The sequence below is a fragment of the Danio aesculapii genome, chromosome 23, assembly GCF_903798145.1.
Source record: "Danio aesculapii chromosome 23, fDanAes4.1, whole genome shotgun sequence".
In the NCBI taxonomy this organism is placed as follows: domain Eukaryota; kingdom Metazoa; phylum Chordata; class Actinopteri; order Cypriniformes; family Danionidae; genus Danio; species Danio aesculapii.
Window position 1 is genome coordinate 6,197,592 of NC_079457.1, and position 12,953 is coordinate 6,210,544.

General features: G+C 34.6%; 1 protein-coding gene across 1 annotated transcript in view; it reads left to right on the forward strand.

Moving 5' to 3' along the window:
- The first annotated feature begins 203 nt into the window (after positions 1–203).
- Positions 204–12,953, forward strand: part of stk35 (serine/threonine kinase 35) — a 29,627-nt gene continuing 16,877 nt past the window's right edge. The window contains 3 exon segments of the mRNA XM_056449776.1: positions 204–866; positions 6,400–7,004; positions 7,006–7,162. Of these exon segments, the coding sequence (XP_056305751.1) occupies positions 368–866; positions 6,400–7,004; positions 7,006–7,122 (1,221 nt within the window). The 5' untranslated portion in view covers positions 204–367 and the 3' untranslated portion in view covers positions 7,123–7,162.

The following is a 12,953-nucleotide window of genomic DNA, read 5'->3' on the forward strand; positions in this document are numbered from 1 at the left end:
TCTATCTATCTATCTATCTATCTATCTATCTATCTATCTATCTATCTATCTATCTATCTATCTATCCTCATCCATCCTATCCATCCAACAAACACCTTCAAAATATGACGTATTGGGGTGACCCACCCCACCTGTAGTTTTGAAGAAATGGAACAGTCCGCCAATACGCCACGCCCCCTCCGCTCTCTCCTGTTGATGTTTTTATTGTTTATGTCAGTCAGACGATTGATGAAGGAAGTGGCTAAAAACACCAAAACAAACTAATCGATTTGACATCCGACTTCCCGCAACTCTCAACCAGAGACGTTATGAAAAACAGGATTATTGCCCCGAAACATATGCTGTCAACGCAAGGGGTAATAAACTCATGGAGCTGCGGAGAGTAACGAGCCTCCGGCGGGGCTGCAAAAGAGCCAAGCCGCCCATCGCGATCATGAGGCGGGATAGTAAAGTTCTGCGCCCGCTGCCTGTGGAGACCAACAATGATGAGGAACCCATGGAGGAAGACGACTTTTTCTCAATGGGCTTCCTCAAGAAGGACAATTTCGAGGCAGGGATGCTCTTCACAGCGCCTCGGTATAGTTTAATTCGGGAAGTGGGTCGCGGGAGCTACGGCGTGGTTTACGAGGCCGTCGCCCGGAGGTCTGGAGCGCGGGTGGCGGTTAAAAAACTCCGCTGCGACGCACCTGAAAAAGTGGAGCTGGCGCTGGCTGAGTTCTGGGCCCTGGCGAGCCTAGAGAAAAGGCACGAAAATGTGGTGCAACTGGAGGAGTGTGTCCTGCAGAGAAACGGGATGGCACAGAAGATGAGCCACGGGAACAAACGAAACAAGCAGTATTTGAGATTAGTGGAAACGTCGCTAAAAGGTGCGTTTTTAGTCAGTAGATCGAGACAAAGTTGGTTTTTGGACATTGTCCATAATAATATAAGTTCGGTAAAGTATTGTTTGCTAATTCTAAATAGGGAAATCATATTAGCAGCCAATGACTATCAAAGTACTGTCATTTAAGAAGTGCTAGTGAAGTCATGTTTGCATGTTTTCAGACCGAATATATTCAAAGTAGCTTGGTAAACATTATAGGGACTGTTAAAATGAAGGAATGTGCGAATATAAAATCAATTTTACCTCAATAAGTTAGTTTTATATTCGCACATTTGTTGATTGACAACGTGACATGCTCCCTATATTGTTTACCATGCTACTTTGAATATTAGGTCTAAAATTGCATGTAAATATGACTTCAAAAACAACATTAGCACTATTAAATTGACTGTGAACACTATTACTTTGATAGTTATTGTCTGGTAATGTGATTCAATATTTAGAATATGTAATATTTGAACGCTTAATGCATTAATCTGATTCATTTCATACAGATTATGTCATCAGCAGGAGTAGGTCAGGCTTGTATTGTTTTGTAATACAAATGCATACAGTTGCACACTTAAATGCAATGCATGCTGCTTTAATATCTTAAAGCAGCATGCATACAGTTGCACGTTTTTAATGCAATGCATCATGATTTATGATTTCATTGTTTTAAACGTGCAAGGAAGCCAGTCTTTGCATGAGGGAACATCATGTTCTTGTACCATGCTTTAACCCTTTCAGTGCCATATAGGCCAGTTTAGGTAACATCTCTGATGATCTACTTTCATTATTAAATGCAAATCTTACCATTTTATTTATACTTTTACTAAAGGCTCGGCGTTTAATAATATTTTTGTTGTTTACATTGGTGTTTTTATTATTTTTATTGTCAATAATAGGTTGAATTCATTGAGTGCTTTCATTGAGTACGAGTACTTTTGTGGACATTTAAATGTTAATGATGTTTTAAATCACAAAAGCCTCACATTTATAATACAAATTGTGCATTGCTTGAAAAATATTAATTAGAAAAATTAATTGATTTTTAAATGTATCTTTAATTTCTGGTTTGACTTTTTTACATGAGCCTTAAAAACATAAAATCATAATTTTTAAGTTATTAAAAATTATAATTTGCATGTTATCTTAATTGCTAATTGCATGGTCATGAATACCTTAAATATATATAGCTTTGACATGAAACATTTCTGACATGCTACGATCTATCTAATGGGACTTTACGTATTTCCTTATCATTTTTTTAAATCGTAGAGTCATGTTGGTGTATCGTGGCGTGGTTTAGTATGTTGAGGTGAACAGTGAGTTGTGTGTTTGTGGTGTCGTGTGAGCGCTATATTTGTGTTGGTGCTCAGCAGTTGGAGGATCTATTTTGTGCTGACTGCTGTTATGTAAGTGTCACCATTTTATGGCCTCGTCTACAATGGAAAAACTAAGCCTGACTTTACAGGCTTGTTTAGAAATGATTTTGGTCACACATTTTAAGCTATCTAATGTTTGTTAATTAATTAATGCCGTGTTTGTATCAACAAGGCCAATATTTTGTGTTTGTGGCCTGTTAGCAGTCAGTTTCGATTATTAATTAATTTATGGATCATACTTTAGTTTATAACAGAGATTCAGCCAGCCAAACCCTCTTATTTTAAAAGATTTATGCTGTATATTTTTATCAGAAAGTTTTGAGTATTTTTTTTTTTTCTATTAGTTTTTCAGGATATTTATTAATATCCTGTTTTTGGCAGTGCGAGTATAAAGGTTCATTTCTAAATTATAGCAATTACAAACAAAACTATTTATAGGTTCTTATTTAATGTGATTTTAAATATTAATTTTTCAATTATGGATTTTGTTTGTAATCTGTAATGATCTGTAGGTCCACTTGGCTACTAAATAGACTTGTCATGGACACTAAATAGGCCTGTTATTGTTGTACGATATATTTAAATAGTGATTAAGTGATATTATCATCAGTTTAAGATTGGACTGAGCTGCTAAAAGATATTATCTCAAATAATAAAATTAATGTCAATAACAGTGATAAGCTCAGGACTTTTTTTACTCTATATTGATCTAAAAGCCAGTCACACTGCAGAAATGTGCAACAATGGGAATCTAGAAGTGTGTTTGATATTAGAGATGTATCAAATTTTCAGCCACCATCAATTTATCAGCCAAAAATGTTCGCCATTCAATGGACCCTCTAATCTTTGTGGCTTCAGTCATTGTTGGGGTACTCTTTTAAATCTGGAAGTATTAACAACTGATATTGAAATATATATCTTCATCGTTCAATATGGAAAATAATTATCGAGATTGCATTTTTGCCATATGACCCAGTCCTACTTTAAGTGCATGTTATGGTACTGATTATATAATGATTATACAACAGTGTAATATTGCAAATACATACGGTAGGCACCTCAAAACTTTTCCATTAGTTGCTTTTTGTGTTTATTTACTGTATTATATTTACTGTATAATGGCTGAACATATGTGGCTGGAAGGGCATCCACCACATAAAACAAATGCCAAAGTAATTAGCAGTTCATTCCGCTGTGGCGACCCCTTATAAATCAGGCTCGAAGCAAAAGGATAGTGAGTGAATGAGTGGCTGCAAATATCATTTATCGCATCCTATGCATATTTAATCTAATTCAAGTTTACTTGTAAAGTGCTTTTCTTAATTATTGTATCCGCTCTGTTGCATTTCTGCCACATAATCTTCAAAGGAAATAGAAAAAGCCTATCCGATTAATCGATTACAGTGGAAGATTAATTAATTATTAAAATAATCTATAGCTGCAGCCCAAGACTTTTCCATTAGTCGATTTTTGTGTTTATTTTACTGTAAATGGCTGCAAATGTGTGGCTGAAAGGGTATCCGCCATATGCCAACATGTGCCAGAGTAATTGTCGGTTCATTCCGTTGTGGCTAGCCCTGATAAATCCAGCTCTAAGCTGAAGGATAGTCAGTGAATGAGTGGCTGCAAATATCATTTGTCGCATCCTATGCATATTCAATCTAATTCAAGTTTACTTGTAAAGTGCTTTTCAGAATAATTATCGTATCTGCTCTGTTGCATTTCTGACACATAATCTTCAAAGGAAATAGAAAAAGCCTATCCGATTAATCGATTACAGTGGTAGATTAATTAATTATTAAAATAATCCATAGCTGCAGCCCAAGACTTTTCCATTAGTCGATTTTTGTGTTTATTTTACTGTAAATGGCTGCAAAATGTGTGGCTGAAAGGGTATCCGCCATATGCCAACATGTGCCAGAGTAATTGTCGGTTCATTCCGTTGTGGCTAGCTCTGATAAATCCAGCTCTAAGCTGAAGGATAGTCAGTGAATGAGTGGCTGCAAATATCATTTGTCGCATCCTATGCATATTCAATCTAATTCAAGTTTACTTGTAAAGTGCTTTTCAGAATAATTATCGTATCCGCTCTGTTGCATTTCTGACACATAATCTTCAAAGGAAATAGAAAAAGCCTATCCGATTAATCGATTACAGTGGTAGATTAATTAATTATTAAAATAATCCATAGCTGCAGCCCAAGACTTTTCCATTAGTCAATTTTGTTTTTATTTTACTGTAAATGGATGCAAATATGTGTCTAGAAGTGCATCCGCCGCATAAAACATATGGCAGCGTAATTGGCGGTTCATTCCACTGTGGTGACCCCTGATATATCAGGGACTAAGCTGAAGGATAGTAAATACCATGTATTGTGTCTCATTTATATTCAGTTCAATTCAGGTTTACTTGTATAGCACTTTTCACAATAAATACTGTATCAACGCAGCTTTACAAAAGGTGAACGTTATTGCATTACAATCAAATTTGGAAGAGTTAAGGTTATTGGTTACCATAACCTTATTCGTTACTAGTAATTTTAACTGATTAACGAGTAACTAGTAGATTTTAACAGTTAACGTTATTATATATAAACATAGTTAACCTGCATATATAGTACTGTATATAGGCGATGTCTATGTATACATGTTAAATGAAGTGTATTTGAGATGAATTGAGATGTTGATGTACATTTGTTTTTGTTACGATCATCCGAGACACTCATCTTCAAGTGTTTTCAATTGTTTTTGTTATTTTAAAGTCACTTCCGCAGGTCACAGTCCACTTATTCTCCATGCATTTCCCAGCCTTTGCATCCTGAATTGAAGTTGTGTTAGCTGTCGCAGAACGCAGACAGATGCTCTTAGTGTCTGTTTGGAAAGGCTCCAAGCGTGCCGCTCAACTGAAATCTGTGCTCAGCTAAAGTCGGATCTGTGTTTTGCTGGCCTGTCTGAGCTCACTAAACAAACACTTTAGTTCTCGCTGGCTAAACGCTCTTTGTTGGGTTTGAACAGGAAAGCCGCTGTAGTTTCAACAGCACCGGCTTTAATCAAACACAGACACCTCTGTTCGCTAATGAGTCCGAAACGACGGCTTATCAGTTACAGACCAGAAACATTCAATGCATTTTTATCTGACTCAGCAGAAATGGCTCAATCAAGCGCATGAGTAGATTATGGAGTGCATGGGATTGATTTGCAGGCATAATGAAGGGGGATTTTGTTTTACAATACGCACAGATGACGATGGTGCTGAATGAGCCCACTTGGAGCAGATTGTTGTCCTTTTTATACCTTTGAAAGCCAAGAAGGAAGAGAATTTATTAGATGCTTAACAAAAAAATCAATATTCACTCTATTTAAAGAGATTTCTATCATCAAAGAAAATTATACTTAGGCCTGTCGCAATGTCTACTTTTTGTTGTGCGATATTTTGCACCAAAATATATATTTACTTCACTTAAAATGAGCTTAATCAACACAATTCTTGAGTTTTTGGGGAACAACTTAATTGTTTTATGTTCAATCCACTTAAATTTCCATTTCAATTTTGATAATCGATTTGTGTTGGGACAACATGAAGGAATTTTGTCTTTATCCTTATCTTCATTTTGAATTTTCTATTGGACTTAAGTCAGGTGATTGGCTGGGCAATTCTACAGCTTGATTTTCTTTCTCTGAAAGCATTTAAGAGTCTCCTTGGCTGTGTTTTGGATCATTGTCTTGCTGAAATGTCCACCCTGATTTCATCTTCATCCTCCTGCTAATGTAGATGTTGGACTGAAGCAGCTGATATTTATCTACACTGAGGAAGGGCAGAGGGTTGCTGAAGAACTACTGAGAGATTTCAGCTGCTGTCTGGGCTTTCACTGCCGAACTACACCTCCCTTTCCTTCATTTGTTCAATACTGCGTCATTTCATTTTTGTTGCACATAGCTTAATTTGTGCAACAACTAACTAATTAGTTTTAGTTTCTTTGCACATATGGATTACTTTAGGCATCCGGTGAAAAGTCAACAGCGCCTTTAGAAATATGTTTTCTGAGAAAAATGGTGACGTGTTCAATACTTATTTTCCCGACTGTATTTGTAGATGCAATTGTGTTGTGCATAAAAATCCCATGCTAACTGCAATCTGCTGTTATTCCAGGTGAGCGTATCTTGGGTTACCCAGAGGAACCGTGTTATCTTTGGTTTGTTATGGAGTTCTGCGATGGCGGTGACCTTAACCAGTACATCCTCTCACGACGGCCCGATCCACGGACCAACCGAAGCTTCATGAAACAATTAACCAGTGCTGTGGCCTTCCTCCATAAAAACAACATCGTCCATCGAGACCTCAAACCAGACAACATTCTCATCTCACAGAAATCCGGCAATCCTGTCATCAAGGTTGCAGATTTTGGACTCAGCAAGGTGTGCGCAGGACTCAGCTGCATGCAAAACGAAGGCGACGATCAGGTTGATAATAAGAACATTGTGAACATTAATAAGTTCTGGTTATCGTCAGCATGTGGATCTGATTTTTACATGGCACCCGAGGTGTGGGAAGGCCATTACACGGCCAAAGCGGACATTTTTGCGCTTGGCATCATCATTTGGGCCATGATCGAACGGATCACGTTTATTGATGCAGAGTCCAAGAGAGAGCTCCTCGGGACGTATGTTCGCCAGGGAACTGAGATCGTCCCAGTAGGTGAAGCCTTGCTGGAGAACCCCAAAATGGTTCTGCACATCCCGCAGAAAACACGGAGCAGTCATGTCGGAAGGTGTCAAGAGGCTTCTGCAGGATATGCTTGCGGTTAATCCACAGGACCGGCCAGATGCATTTCAGCTGGAGGTCAGAATGGACCAGGTCACATGTGCGGCGTAAGAGGACCCGATTGGCTAAAACAAGCATGCAACTTTTTCAGGTGGGTTGGACATTTTTTGATATGTTGTTGAAATACCTGACACTTTTTATTATTTTACATTTTGATTTTGCTTAGTGTTCTGTGATTTGGTTGCTTTATCCATTTTTTTGTTCAGGCAGTAGGTTTTATTATATAAAAGAAAGTTGGAGAAGAATAGATGATTATTAATCATCTCAGATTAGCTCAGAGTTTAGTTCAATTACGTATCGGCTAATATATCGGTTATCGGCCTCCAAATCTGAAGAGTTGTTGGTTATCATATCGGTCAAAAATTCCATATCAGTACATCTCTACTATTAACAATCTTTACAGTACTTCAATGACACTTATGTGAATGTATTTATGTGTTAAAATGCAGTTCATATCACTGGTCATAACGATATCGGCCAGTAAATGCTATTATTAATGTTAGCATTATCGATCCAATACCAAAATAAGCCGATATCTTTAAACCAATGAATTATTTACTTCAAATGCTTGCTGCTCGCCACTTTTAAAAATTATTTTACAGATATTTTGATTTTGTAAATGTTCAGTGACTTGGTTGCTTTATGCATTTTTGTCAGGCGGTAGGTGTGATAATCTAAAAGGAAGTTTGGAGAAGGATAGTTGATTATTAAAGCTTGATGATCAGTTAAAATTGAGAAGTTAAGGTTTTAAAACAAATTCAGTTTGAAACTGTATGTGTTTGCCATTAGTTTTTTTACGTTCATGCAAAGAATTATGAAATATTTATGTTTATCGGCTAATATATCGGTTATTGGCCACCAAATCTAAAGAGTTGTTGGTTATCATATCGGTCAAAAATTCCATATCAGTACATCCCTACTATTAACAATCTTTGCAATACTTCAGTGACAGTAATGTGATGTGTTTATGTTTATAATATGCAGTTCATATCACTGGTCATAACGATATCGGCCAGTAAATGCTATTATTAATGTTAGCATTATCGATCTAATACCAAAATAAGCCGATATCTTTAATCCAATGAATTATTTACTTCATGTTTGCTGCTCGCCACTTTCAAAAATTATTTTACAGGTATTTTGATTTTGTAAATGTTCAGTGACTTGTTGCTTTATGCATTTTTGTCAGTCGGTAGGTGTGATAATCTAAAAGTAAGTTTGGAGAAGGATAGTTGATTATTAAAGCTTAACGATCAGTTAAAATTGAGAAGTTAAGGTTTTAAAACAAATTCAGTTTTAAACTGTATGTGTTTGCCATTAGTTTTTTTACGTTCATGCAAAGAATTATGAAATATTTATGTTTATCGGCTAATATATCGGTTATTGGCCACCAAATATAAAGAGTTGTTGGTTATCATATCGGTCAAAAATTCCATATCAGTACATCCCTACTATTAACAGTCTTTGCAATACTTCAGTGACAGTAATGTGATGTGTTTGTGTTTATAAAATGGAGTTCATATCACTGGTCATAACGATATCGGCCAGTAAATGCTATTATTAATGTTAGTATTATCGATCTAATACCAAAATAAGCCGATATCTTTAAACCAATGAATTATTTACATCATGCTTGCTGCTCGCCACTTTCAAAAATTATTTTACAGGTATTTTGATTTTGTAAATGTTCAGTGACTTGGTTGCTTTATGCATTTTTGTCAGGCAGTAGGTTTTATACTCTAAAAGTAAGTTTGGAGAAGGATAGTAGAAAATCAATTGTAAATTGGATGTGTTTGCCATTAGTTTTTTACAGTATTGCCAAAAATTATGAAATATTTATGTTTATTGGCTAATATATCAGTTATCAGCCTCCAAATCTAGAGTTATCGGTTATCATATCGGTCCAAAATTACAAATCGGTGCATCCCTACTATTAACAATCTTTACAGTACTTCAGTGACAGTTATGTGAATGTGGTTATGTATTTATCACTCCAGTACAGAATGATCTTGATTTTGCTTCCTAGAGTTCATCGTCTATTCATGTATTTCTTGTCGTTCTTGCTGCTTTGTAATTCTCTAATCAAAGACACGTTTTTGGCCTGAGGGGCATCATGTACCCTGCCGTTCCCAGCCCTGTTTACTTGTCTAACGCCACACCCTGAGCTCCTGTGAACATCCCATTAATAAGATCTGACACCTTTTTATCCACTGAATGTGAGCTGCCAGAGGCGATCATGTCAAAGCTTCATATGCGACACATTCACGGCCAGGTGCGCTTTGTTTTCTGGATAGGAAACAAATAATGTACGTCAGTGATATAACGAAATGCCTTGCCGCAAAGTTTATTGCATTCTTTTGTGGATTTTACATTGGACAAGGTTCAACTGAAAAGGCCAACGGAAATTAAATGCATTTTAGAAGCTACTGAATTAGTTTTATAATAAAGCAATGTTTTTATAGTTTAATTATAGTGTTGCAGTGTTTTATGATGTAAAATATTCAAATATATTTATTTAAATATTAAAAACAATATTAATATAATTCTACAAATATATATAAATATATTTTTGTTTCAGAAATATTTCATATTTATGTATATTTATGCTCAAAGCTTTGTTGTTTATAAACATTTTCTGATTATTAATAATAATAATGCACTTATTGTTTTATTTAAATAATAATAATACATTTTCCATAACACCTTTAAACATGTCAAAGCACTATGCAGAAGGTACAAAAATAAAATAAAATAAAATAAACAATAATAATTTATAAATAAAAATGATTAAAAAAAAAATAAATTAATTAAAAAAAAAAAAAAATATATATATATATATATATATATATATATATATATATATATATATATATATATATATGTATATTTGATATGTATAGATCTCAGTTGAAGTCAGAATTATTAGCTTCCCTGATTTATTAGCCCCCCTGTTTATTTTATTCCCCAATTACTGTTTAACAGAGAGATGATTTTTTTCAACACATTTCTAATCATAATAGTTTTAATAACTCATTTCTAATAACTGATTTATTTTATCTTTGTCATGATGACAGTAAATAATATTTGACTAGATATTTTTCAAGACACTTCTATACATCTTAAAGTGACATTTAAAGGCTTAACTAGGTTAATTAGTTTAACTAGGCACCTAGTTTTCACCTTTAATGGACAGGACAGTAGAGAGTATTGACAGGAAAGCGTGGGGAGCAGAGAGAGGGGAAGGAACGGCATAGGACCACGAGGCAGGAATCGAACTCAGGTCACCATGAGCACCGGAGTGCATGTGTCGACGCACTAATCATTACACCACTGGCGCCGACACTTAAAAGCTATTTTGCTTATATATAAATAAATAAATATATATATATATATATATATATATATATATATATATATATATATATATATATATATATATATATATATATACATACATACATACATACATACATACATACATACAGTGCATTAATACAAATCTATAGTCTATATATCAGTATATAAAATCAATATTTATTTAACATTAATGCACTATTTATTTAGATTAATCAGATCAACATATTATTTACATTACTGTAGCAAGTAAATTGCACTTTATTGATTTTGTTCATTCATTCATTCTTTTCAATTAGTCCGTATATTAATCAGGGGTCACCGCAGCGAAATGAACCGCCAACTTATCCAGCATTTGTTTTACTCAGCGGATGCCCATCCAGCTGCAACCCATCATTGGGAAACACCCATACAGTCTTATTCACACACATACACTACAGACAATTTAGCTTACCCAATTCACCTATAGCGCATGCCTTTGGACTGTGGGGGAAAACCGGAGCACCCGGAGGAAACCCACGCCAACACGGGGAGAACATGCAAACTCCACACAGAAATGCCAAATGACCCAACTGAGGCTCGAACCAGCTATCTTCTTGCTGTAAGGCGATCGTGCTACCCACTACCAGTGACCACGTTTTTGACTTTGTTGTTGACTGTAATTAAAACATACAGTTCAACAACAACAATCAAAATAAACTATAGTAAATAATTTATAGTAATAAAATTATTAATAATAATGCACCTATTATTTTTAAATAATAATAATAATGACAAAACATTTTGTATAACTCCTTTAAGCATCTCAAAGGACTATGCAGAAAGTACAAAAATAAAATCAAATAAACAATAAAAATATTTTAAAAAATGATAAATAATAATATCAATATAAATTATAATAAAAAAACCATATAAATAAAATAAACAATAAAATAATATGTACAAATAAAATAATCTATACAAATAATAATAATAATAATAATAATAATAATAATAATAATAATAATAATAATGATAATAAAAGGTGAAATAAACATCTTACCTAAGACAGTAATAACTCATTTAAAAGCCATTTAGGTTAAAAGATTTTAAAAAATACAAATCAATACTCCATATATCAATATCATCAATATATTTAACATTAATGCACTATATTCATTTAGATTAATCAGATCAACAAATTATTTACATTATTTTGGCCAGTAAATTGCACTTTATTGACTTTATTATTGACTGTAATTTAAACATACTGACTTCCAACGCTGTTGTTATGTTGAAATCCACACTTGATACATCTTAATAGTGTTAAAATATAAATCTCATCACACTCCCAAACCAGGTGTTTTTTTTTGTTTTGTTTGTTTTTTTGGCCTTAAACCAGTAGTTACACAACCAGCGGCATCCCTGCAGAGTTTATTGCAGTCTTTTATAGATTCAGCATTGGAGCAGATTCAGCCGAAAAGCCCAAAGGAAATTAAATGCATTTCCGAAGCCTCTTTATAGTACAGTTTTAATCAAAAAATCGCTGCGGTTGGAGTCCTGAGGGCAGACCGGTTATTCAGAAACAATGATTTGCACGCATGTCCACTGGAATGCAATGAAGATGGCTGATTTTGGTGTGAGATGGCAGACTCTGTGTTTGACCATGTGTACAGGACTCGTGCGTCACAGCTTTATGGCCTGCTTTTTTCACTGAGCATATAGAGCAGTTATGCAACACGCTGGGGCTCTCAGCCTCTTCCTCCCCCCCACGGTCTGAATGGATTCATCCATCCGTCAAAACAACAGTCTGAGTTTGTCTCACAGGGTTTATGCAGGGGTTATGCATTAGGGCTGTGTAATATACATATCGAAAATACTAATGGCAGGAGTAGAGAAAAGAGAGGAAAATGACAATAGCAAATAAGAGTCAGAATATCTGTTTTCTTGGTGTTATTTATAGTGTGTGAAGCATCTCAACAGTTTCTTTTAGCCTGAATATGATTTAATTAAATCTAAAAATTATCTATTACCTGTTTATCTTAGTAAGATGATTACGTAAATATGTATATTTTTAAATAGAAAGTAAACGTATCATTTCTCTAGGGAAATGTTGTGTTGCGTGAAATGTTGTAATGCTCAACAACATTACTGCGCAATGAATGTTTTCCCAGTATCATGCAGTGCTGTTATTCATTTTGATTATTGGTACCTGGAGCTCTTTCCGTTCACAAACACACACACACACACACACACACACACACACACACACACACACACACACACAAAATGAATCATTTTCATAATTTTACATCAATGAGATATTTTCACTGGAAATGAGATTCATTTTTGAACTGACATAATGAACCTTTCTTTAATTATACTCAAAGAAAATAAGTACAAAGAAAGAAAGAAAGAAAGATGGCTAAAACATGGAAAGAAAGACTAAAAGTAATAATATTTAAGAGGAAATAATTGAGAGAAAGAAAGAAAGAAAGAAAGAAAGAAAGAAAGAAGAAAGAAAGAAAGAAAGAAAGAAAGAAAGAAAG